Source organism: Strix aluco, chromosome 4 (genome assembly GCF_031877795.1).
Source record: "Strix aluco isolate bStrAlu1 chromosome 4, bStrAlu1.hap1, whole genome shotgun sequence".
Classification (NCBI taxonomy): domain Eukaryota; kingdom Metazoa; phylum Chordata; class Aves; order Strigiformes; family Strigidae; genus Strix; species Strix aluco.
Window position 1 is genome coordinate 96,937,454 of NC_133934.1, and position 24,962 is coordinate 96,962,415.

At 38.9% G+C, this 24,962-nt stretch overlaps 2 protein-coding genes across 12 annotated transcripts in view; both read right to left on the reverse strand.

Annotated features, from left to right (window-relative positions):
* The window catches only part of SCG5 (secretogranin V), a 32,178-nt gene extending 16,465 nt beyond the window's left edge, over nt 1-15,713 (reverse strand). The window contains exons 1-2 of one of the 6 annotated variants that reach the window (XM_074824494.1): nt 15,614-15,713; nt 13,944-14,176 (exon numbers count right to left, since the gene is read on the reverse strand). In XM_074824494.1, coding sequence (XP_074680595.1) covers nt 13,944-14,176; nt 15,614-15,663 — 283 coding nt within the window. In that variant the 5' untranslated portion in view covers nt 15,664-15,713. Of the gene's footprint in view, nt 1-13,943; nt 14,177-14,816; nt 14,982-15,035; nt 15,123-15,152; nt 15,244-15,333; nt 15,415-15,609 lie in introns of those variants that run through there. The other 5 variants (XM_074824498.1, XM_074824495.1, XM_074824497.1 and 2 more) reach the window with 5 other exon arrangements.
* ARHGAP11A (Rho GTPase activating protein 11A) overlaps nt 14,059-24,962 on the reverse strand; it is a 59,297-nt gene continuing 48,393 nt past the window's right edge. For 3 of the 6 annotated variants that reach the window (XM_074824488.1, XM_074824489.1, XM_074824485.1), the window contains 8 exons: nt 24,724-24,884; nt 24,469-24,615; nt 22,670-22,744; nt 21,868-22,032; nt 21,517-21,652; nt 21,055-21,163; nt 20,123-20,270; nt 17,087-19,710 (listed from right to left, as the gene is read on the reverse strand). In XM_074824488.1, coding sequence (XP_074680589.1) covers nt 18,131-19,710; nt 20,123-20,270; nt 21,055-21,163; nt 21,517-21,652; nt 21,868-22,032; nt 22,670-22,744; nt 24,469-24,615; nt 24,724-24,884 — 2,521 coding nt within the window. In that variant the 3' untranslated portion in view covers nt 17,087-18,130. Of the gene's footprint in view, nt 14,177-17,086; nt 19,711-20,122; nt 20,271-21,054; nt 21,164-21,516; nt 21,653-21,867; nt 22,033-22,669; nt 22,745-24,468; nt 24,616-24,723; nt 24,885-24,962 lie in introns of those variants that run through there. The other 3 variants (XM_074824490.1, XM_074824487.1, XM_074824486.1) reach the window with 3 other exon arrangements.

A 24,962-nucleotide genomic window follows, 5' to 3' on the forward strand; every position in this document is an offset into this window, starting at 1 on the left:
GCGCCTTGCCTTTGACAAGCAGGGCCTTCCACTAAAGGTTTGGGAATCAAGCTCAAGCCATTCTCTCTATATGCCTCTCTACAAATATTTACCTGCTCCAGATCTTTTCTGCGCACATTACTGGCCAAATGCATCTACAGGCTAAAACCCAGCTGCTTGCAGAGTTTTCTAAATACTTTGTACAGCATTCTTTTGTATTTTGGACAAATAAAAACAGTTTCAGGCATGCTCTTTTTCCCTGCCATAAGACAGCCACCACACACGCTGCAGCAACAGCTAATGTAGTTACTGAGTACTGAGATGGTTGTGTGACAGCAGAGCAACATTTTTTTAAAAACCCTATATAATGAGGGACAACAACATACAGTCGACACATAAATTCCACTAACAATGAATGAGAGGAAAAGGAAGTTGAATGATTGAAAATGTGAGTTTAAGAGTGAACACAGACACGACTGTTTGGGTAAAGAGCACGATCACCATATTATTACCAAATAGTCTTATTTTCAATTTCTGTAATTTTCATAGATCTGTAAGATTGGAATAAAGCTTCTGAATATGAAAGCTGCTCCAGAAAAATCATTCAAGTACTCCTGTCCCAACTTAGAAATAAAAACTACCAGCCTAAATCATCTTTTATACAGCTAAGCATGGTAAGATAACAAAATCACTTTCAAAAATTTCTAACAGAAGGCAGTCTGGACAAATCTCATATTCATTTCTACATTTAGAAGTGCTAGTTGAGTCAAATTGTCTATATTTTGCAAGTAATTCGTTGGAAGCTGGTATTAATAGTACCAGAAGCAAGTTAGTCTATAAGCATATATATTGTAATTTTATTTGCATGATGAACTAAAATCTAATCAACATGCTAATTTCCCCCCTCAAGTACAAGTTTCTTATTCCGTAATACAATGTTGAAGGAGTTTTACAGATATGTAACAAACATAAAAGTAACCCTATAAAAAATTTTTATCTGTGTTATGTGAGGTTTTCCATTGTAGCTGACCATGAGACCTGGTACTAAAACCAGAATAGCATTACAGACACTATGAACTTTATTATACACTTACAGCCCACAGTCAACACAAAGATGATGCTACTAAGAAGTGTATGGATTCAAAATAATGTTATGATGATGGGGTTAAAAAAAAAAAGGCATAACATACATTTAATCTAATGTCATTTAATCTAATGTCTAATGTGTAGCATAAAATATCTCTTTTGTACTGAGCTCCTTCACATGAAGATTGATTGCATATATGTACTTAAAAGCATCAGGTTATGATTCTGCGGTAAACTACAGAACCACATAATCAATATGTGTTTGAACATCCTGTATACAATGTGGTTCACTATGGGACAATCCATCAGATAGAGGCGTATCTACACTTGTATGTGGTGCAGACCTCTTGGCACCAAAGCTCCATCCATAAAGAAAACAGAGGTACTTAGCAGGCTCCAGTGTGCTATATATACATGTAAGTTTAAACCGACTGCCAAGAATTCCCTTGACTGAGTACAAAACAAGCTTTTTATATTAATATAAAGGATTGTTTCCTTTAGGTATAAATGTCCAGGATGGTTTAAGGGTTTTTCCTTTCTTTCCAAAAGAGCTGGAGACAATAGCACCTGCTCTGGTGCCATAATTTAGCTCACTTGAGTGATTTAATAGTATTAGCAAAGCTTATTCCTTATAAACTCTGATAAATAGTGCACTCAGTAAAGACTGCAATAATAAAAATGAAATGCCATGAATGTATCGAATAGGGGTATTATGTACAGTAATTCACAAGCTGCATTAGTTTTGGTATTGCAATGTTACCGATTTGAAGAAACTTACTAGGATTAAATACACTGCAGCTACCAAGTCAAAATATTGTCATACAAACATATACAGTCAGCTACAAAAATAGCACAAGATAGGTCTCTTGAACCTTGAGGCAGAGACTGAAAGAAAAAGACAAGTCTACTAAATACTGAGGAACTTTTCATAATTTCCTATCCAAGGGAAGCATGAGAGACACCATTGTTAACTTATTTGAAATTGGACTAGCAAAAATCCAGAAGAATAGTACAGGAATACCCTTGTACTGAGAAAGGATGAGATAGATAAATGTATGTTTTTCCCATCTCTCCTTACTTGTATGAACTGGCTGTTGTGTGCCACACACTAGCAAAACAACGTCTCCAAAACAATCAGCTCCCTTTCGTGGGCAGGATTTCTGGCTGAGCATGTAGTTATTTTACATCCTTAAAGGATAAACTACAAGTTTAGGTCTTTCGGACTGAGGTCAGTATTGTCATAAGTAAGCTCTGGTTTTCATTTAGAATATATGCATATATGTAAACATTTTCTGGCACTGGTCTTGAACTGTTGCAGGGTGGAAAACAAAAATGGAAAAATGCCTCTCCCCTTTCCTATAATTCTGGAAAAGTTTTTAATCATCTCACCAACTGCTGATATAATCTCAATTAGAGATATTTGGAATGACTAAAAATTCAAAGTGCACCCATTTTAGCTCATTTCTTTGTAGGAGTAATACTGTCTCTATGGGTGAGAGGACAACACAAGCAGTCCATTCTTGGAGGGAAAAAAAAAAAAAGAAAAAAAAAGAGCAACTAGTTTCCTGACAGTATTGAATATTCCCCTGATCAAACACATCCTGTGGAGATGCTGTGAGTCCACTGAAGTTCTAGTTGTCACTATCCATCTATTGGTAGTGTAAAGCACAACTGAAACAACTCTGCTCTCAGAAGCCATCCTCCACATCAAATACAAACAGGCAATGCTGCCCCCCAGAAGAGTAATTTTAAGAAAGTCAGTGAGAATGGATTTTCAAAAGTGTAAAATGATTGTAGAACATTTAAAGACAAATAACGGGACAAATTTGCCTTTCAGTCTGACTGGAACAGTTTCCCACATCACAGTGTAGATAGGGTTACCCCACTTCCAAATTCAAAAGAGAGGTAGTTTGGCCAATCTTAGCAAGGAGATACCAAACAGAATGGATCATGGAGTATCTGTTATGAGTAAATAAATTCCAGATCCCAAATTAAAGCCCTTTATAGTTAGAGAGTCATGCTAGATGCCCTAGTTTTCATATTTTTCCTCTTGAACATCATGAAGGAGATTCTTAAAGTGTCCAAGCCCTTCCTAGATGCACAGAGGAATACTCCCCGAGTAAGAATTGCACCTCTTACGATCTTGAGCTGTATGCAAATATGAACTGCAAGGGAAGCCTGGTATACCTTATCCCATTTGTGTAAGATACCTGAGATACTAATCAGAGATGCAATACCATTTTTGCTGCTTCGTAAAATCTTTGTTAATCTAGACTATTAGTTCTTATCAGTTGGAAGAATCTTCAAAATTATTTCCAGTGTGTCCTCTCTGACAGTGTGTTCTTTTTCATTACAACCTTCCATACTATCCTGCACTTCTGTCCCCAGTCATCTTGCTGTATCTACCTTTTCTGTGTCGTTGTCACATTCAAAAGTGATGTCTCATCCCTAATCAAAGGCAAGTTTGGCAGAATGCTTTCTGGTGCTCTTGTATCTTAAAATGGGACACCATTCACAATCTTCCTTTCTCCTTTCCTTTATTATCTGCAAGACTGCCCACCATGTAATCTGATTAATTCAAACTGTCAAAAAAATTCTGAATGCAAAAAATGCATTTTCATTTTTCTTACCCTTTCTAACATCACTAAAAGCTTTACAGTCCCAATGTCATTTTCCCTGTACGTCTTCAGCTAGCTTAATCCTAGAGAGTCCTATCCTGCTTGCTGAGACTGATTAAGATCAAGTGAGAGGCACCAAAAAAATTATAAAAAGGATCACATTTTCTCTATTCCACAGAAGCTGCTAAATAAGAGAATATGGAAAGAGAAAGAACATAGAACCAAGAATGGAAAAATGCAAACCTAGCCAACTTCCTTCACCATTCAAGAGCATGCCTCAGGAAACCCAAGAAAACTACAGCTATACATACTCAAGCATCCCAGATTCCAGAGTCAGCTTGTCTTCTCCTTAATGACACAAAGTTTCTTAAAACTATAAAGACTAATTTTCTTTTTCTCCGCAGAGGGACAAATTCCTTTTAGTGTGTTTTCTAAAGCCTTAAGCACACACATCACACAAATACCGACCTTGCTTTTAGTGAATAATTCCATTTTATCCCGTATTTTAATTACAAACAGTACAGATATTTAAGATATGAAATGCTCTTATTGTAAAATGGTTAGGACCAAAGTAACGCCCATGCCTCTCACAATAAGTTTATAAGAGTAGCTTATATACCATTATTATTCATTATTCAAATTGTACACACAATAAAAAAAAATCCAGCAGCTCACTTGCTGACAGAGTGCAAAAGCAATCTCTTATGCCTCCCTTGGTTGAACCGTCCTCTAATGGACTATATTAATCTGCCCTTCAGTCTGAGCAGAAAGCTTTTGCACTTTACTGTGTGGATAAGCTTACCCTTTTTACAGACACACTACTGCCTGCAGTATGCAGCAGTAGGGCCCCTCTGCCACACCGACTTCCAGCTATCATGCCTCCACAGAGTCAAGGGAAAGCATGTCCAGCAAGCAACAGCCCCGCAGCTCCCATAACATTTACCTTGCTAATGACCAGGCGTGCGTGCAGTGCATGGCTCTGTGAAACAGCAGCAAAAGGAAGCTGGTGACCTACTTTATCCTGCAAGGAATGGGACACTAAATGTAAATGTGCTGATGAAGACTGGAGCACTTTATTCACTGGCAGTGACACTAGTGAGAGAAGCCTAGATGCTCCATCAGCATCAACACACTCAGAAAAATACTCCTTTGGCTCCTGTAATGTGAAGCGTGGAGGCACCAGAATTGTCCAGAACGGGACCACGTTTTCTGTTTACTGCTCCACTGAACTTCACAAAGTTCTCCTGTTCATTTCTCCATGCATATTCACTCAATTCCATTTTCCATGCAGATAGCTCAAAGTCCCAGCTGGTTCTTCAACGAAAGTGTTTAAAAGCTTCACATGCCTGTCTGACAGCTGCCACCAGGGCAGATTTTCTGACTCCCCCAAACCACCTCATCGTGAACACCACCAGTGTGGGGACTACAAGGCTCCCAAGTCTCAGCTTTGGTGAGCCAGTATAACCTCACAACTCCAAAAGCAGAGGCCTTCCTATTCACAACTTCCGCCAACATCTCCTGAGTCAAGATGAGGTTTCTTTTGCACTTGAACAAAACTGCTGGCACACAACGAAGATGCAAGAGAGTGGTGAGATGAAGAGCCTTGCCACGTAAGACCAGGCCCAATGCTGCTCTTTGGCACTGCAACAGGGACTCAGGCCAGCGAACCTGATGTACTAAGGTTCCAAAGGGGAAAAACCAGCTTCTTCCTCCCTCCTGTTCAGCAGCTGAGAACATTCCTCTTCTCATTCATCCCTGCAGCAGCTGTGAGGGCACTGCCAAAAGCACGCACGACAGGAAGCACAGAGAGAATAGCTCTGGAAACCTCTGGAGCATGCCAGAGATCTTATCTCCTGCACACGACACCACGATCAAGAAAAGCAAGAATCTCTTCTTTGTCTAGACTTCTAAAATATCTTTTCATAGAACCAAATAAATTAAAAAAGCTTTTCTTACTGCAAGTTAATTTAAAATTCAGATGCGAGCAGCGGAAATGCACATGATTTTGAGAACAATTACAAAAAGGTATAAATCCTAACTAATGTGCTCAAGGATTTATTTTATGCATGTGAAAGACAACCAGGGAAAAAAAGAAATCTTTAAAAACAAGAGCTCATCATAATTTGGCCGATCTTCACCGGCAGATTTTTAAATACTTATGGACCGTATTCCATTGCTAGATAAAATTTTACCGTTTCATATTAAATTTCTATATACCATCTGCCAGCACTGAAAACCAGAAGTACTATAAAGCATTAGACAATACAGAAGCTATCATATTCCCTCTTCTCCTCAGGTTTCTTACCTCTCTTATTGGATTATTTCCCTCAAGTAACATGTACAAAAAAATAACTGTGGCTACAAATGCCATTCTAATTGATTAATTACCTTTAGGCACATAAGAATCTACTTAATTCTAAATCCCTACACACCTGCCACCCTTCTTCCCTGAAAGAGTTCCATCTCAAACTGCTTTCTTCCTTGGCAGCATCTTTTAAAGATGACTTTATGAATAGCAGCAGTAGTCAATACCACGTAACAGTGGTTAGTGGGAGGTTTTAAGAGCTGGAGTCACTTTATCTTCTTGGTTCCTCAGAAGAGGGATGTGACACCTGCACTCCCTCTTGCAGCCACGAGGACTGCTATACACAACGTTCTTTCAAGAAAAGGTTCAAAGCCTCAAATCAAAATAGGTCCCTTAGTTAGACCCTCATTCAAATAACAAAGATCTAGAGAGAAACAGAGATTAAGACACTTTTCTTCTTGCATTCCCCATTGACTGACTTCTCTGATGAGCACACTAGTTTTGAGAATTTTCCCTGCCTCTCCCCAGACGAACTGAGGAGACAAGTGTAGTGCCTGCACACCTCCTGCAGCACTTGGGCATTGAGGAAGGGCACTTCCCCAAACTCAGAAGTGGCAGAGCCCACAGTGGTAACACCCACAGCCATTGCTGGATCCTTGCTCCTGAAAAGCATTGTCCAACACACTGAGGTAACATGATACCACCCCCACATAGTACCAACACATTGAGGTAACACAATACCACCTTCACATAGTAATACAAACATCAACTTTGCTTTTTTATTATTCACTGCTTGTCATGGCTTATAAATTCATATGGAAGCAAGGATATTATGGGCCAAAGTTTCAAACACTTGTCTTCAGTTAAGAACAAATAAAGTCATACCACCTCATTGTTCTCCTGTTTGTGGAGTTACTGGTATAATCATTTTACATGCAATTTCTTCACATAGCTGTGCCATATCACATAAAGAAAATCCACTGTAAACCACCGCTGTCATTTGGCACTGTCATTAGCTCTTAAATTCAGGAATTAACATTCTAGATAGATCACCTCTCACAACAAGCACTACCGCCTGACAGTCAAATTCTGGTTATGTTTGACATTACAATTTGGGGAATAAAATACAAAGAAAATGATAGGTATTTTAAGTCAGATCTATACAAATCCAAATGTCTACCATAGTAATGTATAAAAAGGTGTAGCTTTACCATTTTCATTTTATGTTACAAATTTGAGATGTCCATATTATATTTTGAAATCATATTTCCTGGGCTATTTCGGTGATTTGCAAAAAAACCCCAAAACCTGAAAGCAGAGAGTGGTAGACTGATGTTGGGGTTTGATTTTGTTTGTTAAATGTCAGGCCCATAATGCAGTGTTTGATTAAAGTCATATGTGCTTCAGCCAAAGCAGTCCCAATGTGAATGTAACTTTATGTCTTAACTACAGCAGGACTTTCTCTATAGAACAGATACAATAATCCAAATCCCAAATGATTGTGTGGTCTCTTTGCACTAAATTGACACTACAAAGCAGCCCTGAAGCAGCAGAATTGGCTGCGGGAGGTCTGCCCCAGCTCGGTGGCACACTGCCAGCTCAGGGCCTCCTGCGCTGCTACCCCGGACACTGGCACAGAGCAAAGAGGACGCAGCCATCACATTGCCATGACTGCCGAGCCCCAGATATCGCACTCCCATGTGTCAATGGCTGTTACTTCTAGTCACCCAAGAAGTCCAAATAAATTTGGGTATAAGCATAGCACATGGTAGCCCAAAAGCAAATGAGAGCAAAGGTCATTTCTGCACTGGTTTCACTGAGTGCATTCATATACAAAAGTTCTGCTAACTTCCTAATAAGAAGATTTTACCGTCTCTGTAGGAAACCACTACGGTCTTGCAGGTATGTTACAGGCCAGACAAGCGAGGTAATCCAGCACTGTCTGTCTTAGGTTTCTTATCAGGAAAATGTAAACAAGATAGACATTATTAACATGCATGGATAATTTGCATAATTTTACAGACAGTAGATTTCATGCAAAGTGCTATTTGTACAGAGTCTGTGCTGACAAGTCATTAACTACCAGTTGTTAGTAGAAATATTAGCATAACGTTCCAGACTATCAAGTTTTATCATCTCAATCAGGCAAACAGTAACTACGTTTTTCTACGACAATAAACATATTTCCTTTCCAAATAATCAAATAAACCCCAGCCTTTTCTTAGTAGCTATCAGCAGTCTCCACAAGAGAGTCAAAAACCTCCCAGAGAGACATCATATTTTCTTATTCCTACAAAGAAATCAGGATTTAAGAGACATCATTTAATGCTGTCACTGAGGTTGACAGCATTACACCTATTTTGCGGATTGAAAACTTCAGACTCTCTGGGCTGTCATGTCAGCACCTTTATCAACCATCATCTCATCTGAAGTGTTTCTAAGAAATAAAACCAAATGAACCACCCAAGAGGCTTTCTGTTGTATTGAATTGTACAGGAGGCAATGAAAATATAAGGAGATAATACCTGCAAAATGAAAATAGGACTTCACATTTCCCCCTTATGAGATTATAGTGCTATAAACCGCCCGAGCTGAGCTACTGGTGCCCCCATGTGTTTAAGTGAGATTTTACTATTTTTTTTACTATTTTACTTTTTCTCCTATGCATGTATAGCAGTCCTGAAATTTGCATTATGCACATATTCCCCCCCCGCTCCCCCCCAAATCCTTAAATATTGTCACAAACTTATAAGCATGCAAGGAAAGAAAAAAAAGGTGTTCTCTTACTTCATAAACTCCCTGCCAGGCAGAAAAAAACCCTGTGGTTTTTGAAACGTTGAAGGCATTTCTTTACTTTATTCTTTTGTCCTCTACCATAGATACAGGCCCCTTCTTGCCTATAGAAAAACAGAGCATAGCCCAGTGGTGCTTGTACAGTATTTTAGTGATAAACCTAAATAGTAACTACAGAAACACAGCTACTCATTAAAAATTCCTATTTTGCTTTTCTGTGTTTTTCCCCTCTTTTTATAGATAATGCTAAGTGATTCCAGTATAGCTTTCTGAAAAGATAAATTAACAAGGAGGGCTAATATTATTAGATAAATTAAAGTACTTAATATGGGTTTACTACTTTTCGAAATTGGGGGGTGTGCAGAGAGAAAATATATTAAGTGGTCAGCAAAAACCAGCTGCTTCTAAGATACCACCTCGGGTGTTAAATAAACATCTTCTCTTGACAGTCTTCATGCAGGATCCGTTTGGCTTCTGCCGTGCTGACATACCATGCACCATCTGCCGGCTGTGGTACACAAGTACAGGGAATCAGCCAGCAAATTCCCATTTTTATGACATATTTATCCTTGTGAAACTGCTTCCACTCAGCTAATAGAGCCCTAGTAAAGGCAGAGAAGCCATCCTCCCCAGGTGGCTCGCTGCCACCGAGAGAGAAAAGCCACAGAGAGAGAAAAGCCACAGCGCTCACAGCCCTCCCGACCTCCGAGCTCTCCCTGGATTACACACAGCTTGAACTTCACAGTAATTTCTTGGGAGATTAAACTCTTTATCAGGCATTTTCTAGACTACTCCTATTTTAGCAGCTTGACCCGAGGTAACATAAATTGACAAATGCAAAGAGGAGAAGAAAAAAACCCCAACCCATGTATTTATAGATTTCAACATAAAACAAGGCAGTAACTTCTTCCAATTAACAAACTGTACTATTTTTTCTATCCATCAACAAGAAAACCATCTGGTCACTTAGGAAAGAGAACACATGCTGCTAAATGTATTTTCTGAAAAGTGTCCATCTCTTAGTTGTCTTTGGTACAGAGCAAGTTTGTGACTTCAGTTACTCCAGCCAAGGCTGCTCTAAGATTATTTTTGGGGGGGGGGGGGGGACGGGGGGACGACAGACATGGGACATGGACTGGACAGGGGGGACACAGGACACTGGATTGGGGATTACAACAACATGGACGACAGGACGGACCATGTAGTTCCTTGCAACACATCCACCCTCTGTTTTTTAGCATTTAGAAGTCAACGTATGATGATTAACACTGGAAAAAAAAGTAGATAGCTGAGACGGAAAATGGGCATAATTAGGAAATCTGCTTATGAACTAACAGCAACAGTATTTTTGTTACACATAAAATTATTAAGATTTTATTCAGCTGGAAAAGGTTATTATAATAATCACTCAAATTCGAAAACATTTTAATCAGGCCGCTAGTATAAACTTGTCTATATTATGGCAGCCTAAATTTGTTTCCAAATTCCAAACCCACAAAAATTAATTTTTCCTGACAGCACCTCGTTTGCAAGTGTACACATATAATGGGTGAAATCTTCGCCTTTTGAAAATCAGTGATACTTCTGGAATCCTGGCTCCGCTGAAGTCATCTGCAGCTAGCAACACTGCTGCAGGTCTACACTGCTGGGGCAATTTCTGACAAAAACATTTTGTTAAATAAAACAGTTTTCTGTAGGAACATACTAAATATATTAAGCTCTGACTGATAAAACATTTTTATGCTGAGATGCAATATCTGGTTAAAATGAGAAACAGATGAACTCCAGTCAGTGGGTTGATGATAAGGATGCTGCCATGAGATGACTCAGGTTTTAAACTCTCTACATTGGTCACTGCAACCTACAGATTGAAAAATAGCTGGAAGTCAACACGCCTGACAGCTCAGAATTTCTCATAAGTAATAATAATTTCATACCTGATTCTACTTTTTGCTACTTTCAGGCAAAAAATTCCCAATGAACACAGAGCCTCAGGAGAGTTGTTAGTGAATTACCACTTTGCCATGATGGTATTTAGGATGAAAACCCTATTTTGCTGTGACATTCCGCATTGTTAAAACTCTTTCTTCCCTTCCCCCTTAGTTTTCCCTCCTATTATCTTGCAGACTTTTTTTAAGCACTTGCACGCAGAATTATTAGCCAGTGATAACAGCATAACTTTGTTGTGGAAAGCCCATAGGTGAATCCTTCAGAATCTGAAACCTTGTACTGATGCACTCTAAAAACACATGCAGTTATTTTTTCTGTCAATATTCCTCAATACTCCTGTCAGCCGACACCTGTGCTACAGGCACAGGTTTTTTTTGCTTAAACATTACAACCCCGACACTGTTTCTTGTGCTGCTCAGTTCACCTCCTTGCACATTGGCCAAGAAGTATCTGAGACACAAGCAAGCTGTAAGAGCTCAGCACCATCAGAAACATTCTTCCAGAAAGTCCTGCAGGTCTGTTTAGCTTAGCAGACATTGGAGCTTCCTCCTCTCAGAGGAAATTATCTTTCTACATCATGTGATGGAATTTCACAAAATGTGTCTAACATCCAGCCCCCCCCCCCAATCAACAACAACAACCAACCAGTTCAGAAAGGTCGCAATATTTTTACTATACTGAGCATTACATTTCATGGGAGTCCTCGTTCAAATGCCTCCTGTCCTCATTCCTTGCCAGAGGACAAGGTCCTTGACTGAATCCAGTTCCTATTCTGTTTTGCTCAGAAAACACTGACTGACTGGAGCTGCTGGGAGGTCAGGAATGTCAGTCCCCTGGCAATAACCAAGTACGAGGCAGCCTGTTGGGAAAATGGTAAAAACCACATTTTTTCCAGGCAGATACTGTATGTGGAAGCATTATGTATGGGAATCTCTTACAGAACCAGAGTGTTTTGAATAAATGTCCTACCTGCCATTTTAGCAGTGCTGTTTCCAAAGTAGACACCTAATAGAAAGTCAAACCCGTTGTGCAAGTTTTTCACCAAATTACACAAAAATAAATATTCAAAGAGGATAAAATGGAGCATTATTAACCGATTAGTGAGTGGTATACTAAATTCTGAAGTCTTTCACAATGTAATAGTTAAAGTTACGGAAGGTACAGAATGAAGTGCAAGTTTTGTTGAATTATCTGTCCTGTAATTCATGATCTATATTTAAAAATAAACTCATAGTAAAAATTTACTGAATTATATATACTTTTCAAAAGAGTAGTATGAGAAAATATTGTGTCGAATGACATAAGGCCATGTTAATCTTGTAACTGGAACCAACACTTTAAAAACACTTTAAGTTGAAGTTTCTAATCAGTTACTTTAAGAGATACCTATCTAGCTATAGACAGACACATACCACCATAAGGAACTGAAGAAAGAGCAAGTGATTACTATCTGAAAAACTGACAGCAAAACACTATGAAAAGCAACATTTGACATGAAGGTCTGAATTGCTTGTCTATATTTCACCTCCCAAGGCTTTTTTGCTTTTTCAGAAGTTTCTCAATAGGCTGTTAAATATCCATGGTAGACTTGGAAAAAGAGAGTCATCCTCATCTAATCAAGAGGGGAATGTTAAATATGATAAACAAACTGGATGTATTACCTTTCCGTTTTACTCTGTTTTATACACGGAAGGTATTTTTATTTTTAAAAAAGAAAAAAAAGAAAAAAAAATGTTTTCCAAACCTGTTTTTTATGGAAGACTGTACAGATGACTGGAAAACTAGTATTATTTGAGTCTCACAAGCATCAGAAAAGTTTCAATACTGAAGAGATTCTTAACCTGGTTTTGCTAACATTGTAATTAGAAAGTAATGGCAAATAGCTGAGATAAAACATTTGTCAGAGATCCAGATTTGCTTATCTTTTCTAAGGTTTTTTTTTAAAAAAAAAGTCTAGGGAAAAGAGGGCAATGGAGAGTAAAATTACTCACTTCTACCAGTCTCTCCCAATTTCTCTACATATAAACACTCATAAAAGAGGAAAGGTTACCACAGACCAAATTTTACTCCTTAAACCTAATCTCTGTCATTTAAGTTTACAGAAGAGCATATGTCCATCAAAGTTTCTTTAGAAAATATATAAACTTAGGTCTGCCATTATTTGCAGAAATGCCTGTTCAGCTTCAATCCTCTCCTTAGCCACCATTAAGACAATCGTATCTCTTTGCCTAGGATAGTCTGTAGATCTGAATGGGGACAAAATAAAGGGCACAGGCTTACAAACTGTGAAGACTTGCTGTACTGTGTCAAAGTGGTTTAATTCTGAGGGAAGGGTTGAGAGCTTCTGCTCTGTTTTGATGTTTGCTCATAAACTGTAATATTTGGAGTTGCATACTTTCAACCTTTTGCTGTAATCCCAAAATAAAAGCTAGTTTATTACAATTCAAATAGCAATACAGTACAACATTATCTTAATACCCTACCATTTGAGCCAGATATTTCAGATGGTTTGCATAGTTATAAAAGATTGATTCCAAGGAAAATTTACTCACACAGAGTGAGACCAGAAGTAGTAGCCAAAAACAATGAACCTGAGCCCAGAGCATTCATCACAGCAACACAGTGCTGGGGTGCTGCTTATGGATGCAGGCAGGGGAGCACCTGTGTCCTTCCTGTCCCCAGAGCCAGGGCCCTGGCGTCCTGCAGCCCTGGACACTCCAGCACTGACACTGTCCCATGGAGGGCTGCACCATGTTCGGCAGCACATAGGAAGAACCCCCCCTTATACGGTTTCTCCCTTTATCTTGCATGACACCGTAAACATTTGATCTCTTCTGGTCTGCAAATGTTTCTAAAACTCCATGAAATGTGGGCTCTATAGCTCATGTTTATTTCATGTGAAATATATACACGCTATTGGAGAAGAATTTAGTAAACCTGTTGTTTTGAGGTGCTAGAGATCAGGCACTTCTAAGACAACATGACTTTTTCTGCAACGCCTGTACATTAAAAACCCCACTACTTCTTCTACCAAAATCATTATATTAAGAAAGGTAAAAGATGGATGATGATTTTAAAACAATGATCAGCAACAATATGGTGAAGAGGTCCATGATTTTAAGCTTAGGATATTCAGCATCTTTATGCAAAGCAATAATTATTACCAAAGGATACTAATAAATTCATCATAATTCAATGTAGAAATGAGCTACCTTCAATGCTCTGTGGACCAACTAGATTCATAGCCTGGTGTGCTGGATATTCCACTCGGGGTCTGGCGATGCCCAGTTGCTCCATAACTCCATGGAGGAGCCTCTGAATATCTGCTTCAGAAACCCTGTCAGGGGTCCTAGGGCTGTGGCTAAAAGCTGAGGCCAATCCAAATGCCAGCAGAAATATCATGTTACAAAGCAAGGTAGCTGTCATCCTGGTAGCCACTTTCATCCTGTGGGAAAAAAAAAAAGGAATTTGATTATAAATAATAGTGGGAAAAAAGTCCAGTACACACGCTGGAAATAACTTCTGATCTTACTACTGCACATCACAGTTTACTACCACAGCTTCTAGGGGCAGCTGAAAATCTACCCAGGTGAAAACTGGGGGGGAGCAGAGGGAATAGAGTGGCTAGGTTCTTTTCTAAAAAAAAAAACCAAAAAACCTAAGTAGCAAACTGTAGAAATCAATTTTCTGATATGCATTTGCCCATAACATTCATTAACAGTCACTGCAAACAAAATGGATCCACCGTTTCATTTAATGAGAATACGTTTTCTGCCCCCCCCCGGTTTATTACATTGTTTTATAAAGCTGTGGGCTAAAAGCAAAGAACTCTTCAGCCAGCAGCTGTGTTTTCCAAGCTCTATTCTTCCATTACCTGAAAAATGAATCACTAGAAAGTGCTGAACAACCTGGATTATATTTTATTTGTTCCTTAAAACAAGAGGCTTCCTACTTCAAATGCATCATCTTCCCCACCTCGAACAAATAGGTTTCATTTGTTTCCTTGAATCCCCTTCACCAAATAGCTGCACAGAGTAGTTTAATTAGGAAAAAAACAAACCAAACCAAAAACAAGCACCACTTACTGTCCTCTTTGAGAGGCTGAATTTTAATCGGAACGCTTGTTTCTTAAAGCTCCTTTTCCCCTCACATGAGAGAATTAAAACGCATCACTCCCAATCCCTTAAATAAACCAAGCCCCCTCAAGTCCCCCTTGTCTTCCTCAAAACCCACACAGCTGCCTGATTTCTCCACGCCAGACGTTTAAAGATGTTCCACTGCTCCAGCCACCCCCCGCAAGGCACCTTTTGAGGCAAAAATGGCTGAAAAAAACAATGCTGGAAATGCTCCCCGGAACGCCTGTGCGCGACTCCCCCTCCCCGCCAGCCTCTGCAGGGGCGAGCTGCACGCCCGGCGAGCACCTTTCTTCCCTCGAGCGGGAAAAGGCCCGCTTGCTACTCCATGTTCCCGCTGGTACGCAGCCGCGCAGGGCTGCGCTCCGCTGTCCGCACCGCGCCCCTGGGAAGCCGGGCCGTAACCCCCCCGCCTTCCCCCGCGGCCGCTCAGCCGCGGCGCAGAGCCCCCCGGACACCCCGCGCTCACCTCCCGCTCCCGGCGCGGCTCTGCGAGTGCGGCGGCTCCGCGGCCGCGCATCCTCCGTGCGCAGCCACTGCCCCTCGCCCCCCTTCCCCCGCTGCCGGGCCCCGTCAGCTTCTCCCAGCTACCGGCCGCGGCCGTGTGCTTGCTGCAAGGGTTTGTCCCCTTAAGAAGATGACACAGGGGGCAATATGGAAGATCTCCCTTTCCTGCCCAACACAACAGCCTAAAAATAAACTGAAGGTTCTTGGTGGATTAACGGTTACAGAAATGAGATACTACCTACTCCTGGGATTGTGTCCGTCTGCCTGCTGTGATTTCTCTCCCTGGCTTCATACGACCGAGGGTTTACTTGCAGAACAATAGTATTACCCAACTGCAGGTTTACAAGGTAACAACACAGCAACGGCAACCATCTCTAAGCACTTGCAGATAAAGGTCTCCAGGTTAAGCAAATCTATATACATCCTCCATTAGCAGACGTTAACAAAGACAACTGTAAAAGGATCTTGCCACATGAAGTCTATAATTCAATAGCACTTGGCAAAACTGTAATTTCTAAAGGCTATTTTATGTAACACATCTTCACTGCTACTGCTGTGAGTGTGACATCTTCCATTTTAGGATAGCTATCTACAGAAAAGCTCTGAGATTACCCCATAAACCATAACAGATCCATGAACTACGCTTTCACATGGAAATCGCTCTCTCTAGCACAATATACATGTCTGTAACTTGCAGGATTAAGCAGTAGGGACATCCACTGGGCATCTAGTGTTTCTAATCTTTATGCAAATAGATGTGTGCCTAAACTGTTCTGTAAAACATCTAACAGAGCCCACAGCTTTGACAATCTCTCCTGGTGTTTAAGGGTTTGTTTGTCAGGTCCCTATCAAAAACCTCCCTTTCTGATGTTTTAAGTCAACTGGCTCAAGACCAGCTTGTATTAATGATCAAAAATAGTTTACTGCTCCACCCATGACACATTGTCAAAGCTACATTAGCATTCAAAATATTTGGTACCTATTAACAGAAAAAAAAAATATCTCTAGTCTTGCTCTTTCAGACAGCTCACTATTACGGGAGTCAGATCTCATTTTCTTCCTCATTACATTGCCTTTATCTCCTTCTGGCCTATTTCCATCTCCTAGCTGCTTGCATGAGCTGGCAGTTGCTTTATTTACCTCAGTGAAATGATACAAAACGTGGTGTTCTGGTGCCTACATTCAGCCTACTGAGGGATCTGCCAAAGGCAAGAGGGGTAGGAGCACGTCGCTGAGAGCAGGCAGAAGCAGCTTCCTCTTGGGATGGCAGTGAATTGGTATGTTGGCTCCCTTATCTCATGAAACCGAAGCTTCCAATACTTAACCCCAACACCAAGCGATCCTCTTGAGATCCTCTCAATGCAGTTTCCCTAGTGTTAGATCTTGACAATAATGTAGCAACAAAGGGAGGCAGCTCAGCTGGGCTCATGGGGGCAGGAGGTTTCCACCAGATCACCCAGTAAGTTGGTGGATAGGTGGGGAAGAGAGGCAGGGAACAGAAAACAAGCAGAACTATTCCTTTCATTAACGTATCACTCAAGAAGTTTAAACGGCTGCTCCTGGTAAGTTATATTGCATCATGCCTTTTGCTAGTTGTGAGAATCACCAACATGTATCCCAGATGAACAAAAAGGAGAGCCAGAACAGAATCACTTCTGACTTCAGTATTTTCAGACTTACTCATTTTTAAGTCATTATAGAAGAACAGGCTCAGAAAAGGGACAAAACGAATGGTTTTATTAAAACCAAAAGTATGCAGTGCTTTCAGCTCTTACATTTTGCCAGTAAGCAATTTGCATACAGAAAGCTAATGAACAGTTTCAAGTCTTTACTCTTAAATACTTTTACAACAGATGACAGACACAGTTTTAATTCCAAAAGATGTAAACATTTGCTTGTGCAAATCAACTTTTAACACACAATGGCTTCTTACATTCGTCTCTTGCAACATTACCAACATCTGAAATCTGCTTCCGCACCCTCTAAGTTAACACTATCCTATTGCTCTAAAAATAAATTAAAACCATCCTTTCATATTAAGATAAAACATTCTACTGCTCACAACCGAAAATACTTGGTACCTATTGCAGAACACATTGCTGGATGAAGTTTTAAGACTTTTCACTTCCTGAATAAACTGCACATTTATTTATAATTCTCCAAATATGTCAAAATATAATTAATTTACCTACTCAGCAAGGAAAATGTGCTCCAAATTTACTCCAGTAGAAATAAAAACCGTTGTCTCAAAAGAGTAGAGCTGGTATAAGGTCCAATTTAAATATCAAAGTATGCTACAATACACTTAGTTCTAAGTAAATAAATTTAACTATCAATACTCAGCATTGAAACATTTTCTTTCACGTCTGTTAGTTTTTGTTTTAAATGTCTGAGAATTTTTTAGAAAACTTGGTACTTAGTCTAAATACTGCAAAAATTGTTTTGGGAGATGCAGCATGTTTTTAGAAGCCGAAATAATAAAATATGAGATCTAACACAAACATTTGTAAAAGCAGATTATTTTTGTTTTAGAAGTCAAATTCATCTGGATCAACTGACTAGCATTTACAAATGTTTCAGTAAATGAAGAAAGCCTCAACGTAAACCAAAGTGTTATTTGTACAAGTCCATGACTCATACAGTTAAAAAAATAAACTGAAAAGTACAAATAATTAGAGCTAAAAAAGCAATCATACCAATTTAGATTTTCCAAAGGTTAACCAAGTTACGATAAGCCTATTTAGCCATCATATATGATCTTATAAGTCTACTGGTTTTGCAGCTGGTAGCAGTTTCACTTTAGATATTGGATTTTTTGGAGAGCCTCTATAACAAACTCTTTCTCTTCCTGAAGCACTTCTTGTGATTGTAGATTTCTCTGGGGCAGCACCTGGAATATTTATATTCACATTAGCTTTTAAACTGGATTTCACCATTTCATGATTGCTTAGATCTTCTAGAACAGACTTTGATGGATGAACAGTTGCTTTGTGTTTGTGGATCCCAGCAGTTCTGACAGAAACATCAGGCTTGTCTGATGGATTTAATGGCCTGCAACATGATTTGGATGTCAAGTCTAGCTGCTTATGAGATACAGAAGCTTGGTCATATGTACTTTCACTCCTGAGTGGCAAAACCACAGAATTCTTTGAGGGCTTTTCTGTGCAGGAGAATAGTGCAGAGTCGTAGCTCAAAGATTTAACAAGCGGTGAACCCATATCTCTTGCTTTAAGCAGCTGAGAGCTTACAGATTGCCTGTTAACCTCCAATAAGGAATTAATTCTTCTTACAGACTGTCTAACAGGAGTACGTTGAAACTTAAGAGGAGGTTTAGTTTTGCTTGCAGAAGTTGGATCATTTAATGAAAGCTTGTTAAACCATTGTATGTGGTCAGAAACCTTGCCATGGTCAGAAACAGTTAATGTTTTAGTTAAAGTTTTATCACAATTTTCAGCTTGCAAGTATTGGTTGTCTACTTCATTTAGTGATTTAGTCAACTGCAAAGTAGGAAGCTGTCCTGCCACAGAAAGTTTAGCGGTATCTTCTTCCAAATTACAGCGTTTTACCATACAGTTTTCAACTGTTTGTGAGTGTGTTAATTCTATTTTCTCTTTTCTTCCAAAGGAATCTAATTTGTTTAAGTCATCTTTTGATGAACTGTTCTGAACAGTCAACTTGTCTTTCCAGGCCAGTACTTGAGGCACAGGAAGTTCTGTTACATTTTTCATATCTGGTTTCGCGACCTGAAGTTCGATCTTAATAGAAGCTTTGAAGTTCCTTTTCTCCAAAACTTTATTTTCATCTTTTTTTGATTGATGCTTATCAATTGCATAAGACTGATTGAATTGCTGCAACAGCTCTCTGGATTTTGTATTTGTTAGATTTTCAGAAACTTCTTCAGCTAACAAGTCTTTCTCCAGACTGAGCCCTGTGAGACACAGAGTTTCATTTAATGTTTCACCTGCTACATCTGAGAAGGAAGATTTTGTATCACCTATCAAATTGTGAAGATTACTACCAGATGCAGAGAAGGCTTGTTTAACTTTCAGTAATGTTGCTGCAGTTGAATTACTTTCCTCTTCACAAAGCAAAAGTTCTAAGCTGTTCTCTTGTTTGCTTACAGTTGTGGATTTGAATTCATCTGGAACAACTGGTGGCTCTCCAAACATCAAAACAGATTCTGAAGAACTGATTTCTGGGTTGGGGTGTCCTGGCAGAATTCCCTCATTCCTGCTGATCACCTGAGAATATGTAACAGTAGGACTATTCCATGACATTCGGTGAACTACTTTATTGGGATTTAGCAAGTTTTCTTCTGACTTGCTCACATTCTTTGAACCTTAAAATAAATGTCACAGTGTTTAAGAATAACATCTTGCAATTTCAATGATTATAGGCAAAATTCTTGCTAAAACCATCTAATTATCAAAGCAGCACTGACTTTAAAGATGCATTACTTAATTACCTTAAGTTTCATAGATGTGAAAAAAGGTCATAATATTAAGAATGGAAATCATATATCTCATCTTATTTAACTAACAAAAGAGAGCTACTAAAACACACTAGAAACACAACCAGCTTGTCCTAAACTGATTTTTTTTCCCCAGAAGCCACTACCATTCAAGTAACACTTGTCCTACTAGCTAGAAGCACTTTTAATGCAATTGCTTTTATACCTTTACCTGTAAAGTTACTTTTGCTTTACAAAAGCAAAAGTTTTCCCAATCTAATACATTCTATTAGATACTTACCTTTCTTAGGGAATTTTTCATTGATACATGGGCTGAAGAGTAAATCTCTCTTTGCACATTCAGTTCTGCTTTCCAGACCTTGTTGACTTGCAAGACGCCTTCCAATATTTTCAGATCTATTACCAACCACACATCCTGATACCATATTCTTGAACAAACAAAAGGTGTTAAATTACTTTCATATAAATTTGTGATTTGGAATCCCATTTACAGAGGAGCCTCCAGGAAAAGGCTATGCAAATCAGTCATAGCAGCCTTTTCTTGGCCATGCTTCATCTTCCTTCGATTCTCTGTAGACCTAGGTAGGGAACAACCCATCTGCAGTAAGGTAGGCTTAACCACACTCTGTACACAGTGATTCTGTGTGTAGGCTCTGTAACACCAGAATTTCAGGAACTGTGAGACTTAGTGATCACAAGTGTGGTGGGTTGACCCCAGCTGGCAGGTAAGCTCCCATCTAGAGGCTTGCTTACTCCCCTCCACTCCCCAGCAGGATGAGGGAGAGAATTGGAAAGGCAAGGGGAGGGGAACCAAAACCACACCCAAACCCACAAGTGATGCAAAAGCAATTACTCACAATGTTTAGACTGATGCCCAACCACTCTCTGAGCAGTGGCTACTTTGCAAAAATTCCCTCCATCCCAGTTTTATTAGCAAGCATGACATTATATGGCATAGAACAGTTCCTTGGTCAATTCAGGTCAGCTGTCCCCTTGCCACAGCCTCTTGCCCCATCCCAGCCAAACCCAGTGCAAGCTGATCAGTTACTGCTATGGAAACAAACCTAGGGCTCCTTGTACTTCCTAGCAGGCCCAGTTATGCTGTGATCCCTCCATTACCAAGTAAGTCCTTCCTGCTACTGAAAAGCAGTGCCCAAAACTTCAGATTAAAATCTGCACAGTAACAAGAAGACTAGGTCAGAAGCAGCTTACCATTTCTCTGTTGCTTTTCCCCAAACCAAACTTCAAGCGTAATGACCTACGAACCATTTCTTTTCGGCTAATCTTTGGAGAAAAACAACCAGTCTTTCCTGATTCAGCCCTGGGAGGACAGATGGGAAGAAGTGACATGTAAAAAACTCTTTATGAGGGTAATGAAAACATCCTGACATTTATGTTTTTTTCCTCTAGTTTTACTTCTTCTATTGCCTTCTTGCCAAGCTCTTTTAATAGGCACAGGAGGCTACTATACCAAATCTTATTTTGTTTTGAGCTCCATTTTGCCATATTGGAAGATCTGGTGATTTTAGGATTTTAACTACAAAAATTTAGTATGTTTTGAACACCAAAAAAGATCATTTTAAAGACAGATTGAGATTTTACACATCATTAGTCAAGGGGCCTAGACTTACCTTTCCAATTTATCTTTAATTTCTGAGAGTTAAGGCAAGTTACCTGTATAATTTTTTGCTTGCGTGTCTTTTACTTCTTCTGTTCCCTGTACCAGACATATGATTTTCACCAACAGTTGAAGGAGACAGTGATGTCTGTGATGACTCAAGAGACACACAAGGACTTGCTTCAAACTGAACTACAGGAAGAAAAACCACATTTACATGATCTTAAAAACAGTCACATTTTTTCAGATAAAAACGCAATACAATAAAGAATAGGTTTTTAAAGAGCACAGATTTGTTTGCTTATTTTGTGGAGTGCTGGCTTGAAAATACTTTGACTTCCACTGTTATTTAAATTAAAGCCATAAACAACAACAACTTTAAGCGGGAAGGAAAAAAAATGAAGTACCTGATGCTGGTGTTGAGCTGTTAAAAATGCTACTTGGTAACAACTCAAAAGCAAAACTATGCTTAAAAGATCTTCTCTTCTTGCTGGACAAGCCCTGAGAGCAATCAGTTGGAAGTTTACGCTTGGTACTTGGAGTAAGAACCACTGGAGTCACCGATGAAAGGACTGAAATTAAGACAACCAAATTTGCAATAACAGTTTAAAAGGTTGAGAGTTTACTAAAATATAAACAGTTGTTTTGTTTTTTTACAACAATTTTCTTTCAGAGTTTTAAAAGCTTAGCCAAAGTGCATGCATTCTGAACAGGCAAAGCAATCAATACAGTTTAGGATTTTTTTTTTTTTTTCCAAGTTAGAGTACCAGAAAAGAAAATCCAAACCCACACATTAATAATATAGGTATTAGGAGGAAAAAAACACTATGGTCATCTTCTGCAAGTTTAAGAGACAGAGTATGAATGAAAGAATTTCAACCCTGGCAAATTCATTCCCAAGATGATAAAATGCTGCACTACTGCACTGAAGCCTTAGTGTGCGTTAGATAAAAAGCGCAAGTTCAGTTGTATAATCCTAGAACTGCACAGCCCACTGCTGCAGTGATTGTAGCTGCTCCAAGCTGCTCCAGTAAATGCAGTATCTTCAATAAATATATAACTATATTCAAAGTTTTAAACAATTTAAACATAATCACTTATCTTCAACTAAGTTCTAGTTCTTCAGTTAAAAAAAAATTGTGGAATATAGTCGACAAATCCAGAAGATACTGCATGGGCTTTATTTAGTACAAACACAGCAATACCTACCGCTTCTATCTTGTTGAGGTGTAGTGGAGGGTGTTCTGTTAGATTTAAATTTATTCAGTGCTCCACTAACAATATCTGAAATGCAAGACATACTGAGCAATCAAATTTAAATATGAAGTTTGTCTTGCTCTATTTTCAACTCAAGTTTAACTTGTATTCTTTCAGAGGGAAATAGAGCAAATCAGTTAAAATGGCTGTTTTATGTAAAGAACTCTAGTCCAGATCTTCTCGCCAACATAGTTTTTGTTGCTTTCACAATAGCTGAAAAATTCTATTTTTCTTAAAAAAACCCAACAAAGGATTCATGCACAGACAACAGAAGTTTCTTGTAGAAAATTCTACTGGTCATTATAAAATTATATGCCTTCTGACTTCTTGTAGGCAAACCTAGAAGGTATCCATTGAAGTCTTTCTCATAGAGTCTCTCACAGACTTTCTCCCTTTACTGGACAGTCATCTTGAAGCCAATAAGCTCTCAGAGCTTTGAAGTTAGGCCCAAATAGAAGTATGAAATTTTGGTCCTGCAAAGAAATAACGTACAACTTTTCTGTGAGCTCTGTGTTTTCGTTTTGGTGTGTTGTGGGTTTTGTTTTTGTTTGGGTTTTTTTGTTTGGTTGTTTTTTTTAAGGCAATATTAAACCCAGCAGAGTATATGCATGAAGTTTTCCTGCTTTTAAAAGTGTAAAATGGAAGTATTTTTACTAAGTGCTATTGCAACCCACAGCGGTATTTCCATGTGTTCATAGCAAAGTTTACTGAACTATAAGCCTGCAGTACTACTTATGGTATCTGGTAGATATGAGGTAGTTTTTAAAAACTCATCTTTGAAAATAGATAAAATGCAGTAATACTATGTTTTACTACATCTGGAAAAAGAGTAGAAGCTGCCTACTACCAGAACCTACTCTACAGAATTAACAAATTCTAACTGCTTCTCCTCAAAATTTTAACATACACAAACACTTAATACTTTGAAACTCCAGGATGATCTCCCTCCTTCAGAGTAGAAAAGTATATTACACAAAAACCCCCATGCCTTGGCTAAACATATACAATAGTAAAGCCTTAATGTCAATCGCTGTCAGGTTTAATATTCCAGGTACATGAGCTAAATACATACTCATTGTAGCAATACATACAAGATCAGTGTTACAGTGGATCTGAATCAAGTCAAGCATACATATTCCATAGTATTTCCTCAGAGAGAATGCAGAAGAGAGAATATACCCTTTGATTGTCCATATTTGGCAAAAAAACCCCAAACCCTATGGAATATCTAAACTGCAAAAAAACCCCAACCCAACAGATCCCTATCAGAGCACAAAGTATCCAATAACATCCAGTTGGGAGTTATACTTGAAAATACAGTTACTCTACTGCAAAACACACACACCATTTATATCCTTGCCTTCTCATGACCTGACTTATCAAAGTACGCAATATCTTTGAGTGTGCAGGTATGATTTCAAAACTAGCAAAAAAATCCAAACCTCTTTACTTCATCAGTGTTCTGCAACCGGATCTGAAGTTGACTCAAAAAGGTGGAACATTAATCTAGCTTCACAGATGTGAACACAAGCAAAATAGCTTCTTTGGTAGACAACAGACACACTAGAATAAACTCAGTAAATATACAATAAAGTGATGCTATTACTGAAGTCTTATATAGATTTTGCAAATCAAACCCAAAAAGTTTCAGAGGCATCTGTTCTGCTTGTGGAAGAAGCAAGTGCTTAGGATCAGCATACCTGAAGTCTCAAAATAATTCTGTTTTAGTTGCTGACTTTCACACAACATACCCCCAACACTTCGGTGTCTCCTCTTCTTACATTCACTGGGTGATTCATTTTCACTGTCTTCGTGGCCCCACAGTGAGGGAGTAGATTGAAAGGCATCAACACCTAACATTGCAGGAATCTTTTCCAAGATAAACTCTGGTACTTGTCCTGAATTAGTTGAAAAACATTTTTTTTGAAGTTATTTAAAAAGGTGAAAAGAAAAGCTGTATACAAGTATGCGCAACAAATCATTTTGATAAACATTTATCATCTTACCGATTTCTGCTGCATGGTCAATAAGTGTTTGCACAACAGCGGCTTGCAAACGAATTTTTTCTTCTGTACTGGCTGACATCTTTTCATTTTCATTCGAGTGCAAGAGGTTGGGAGCAAAAATCACTGCCAGATTACTGCTATCCATTCTGTTTTCACTGGATCTTAACAAGAAAAGGGTTTCTTACACAAATCATTAGGACATAAGCAGCAGAGAGAGAAAAGACCAAATAAAACAAAAG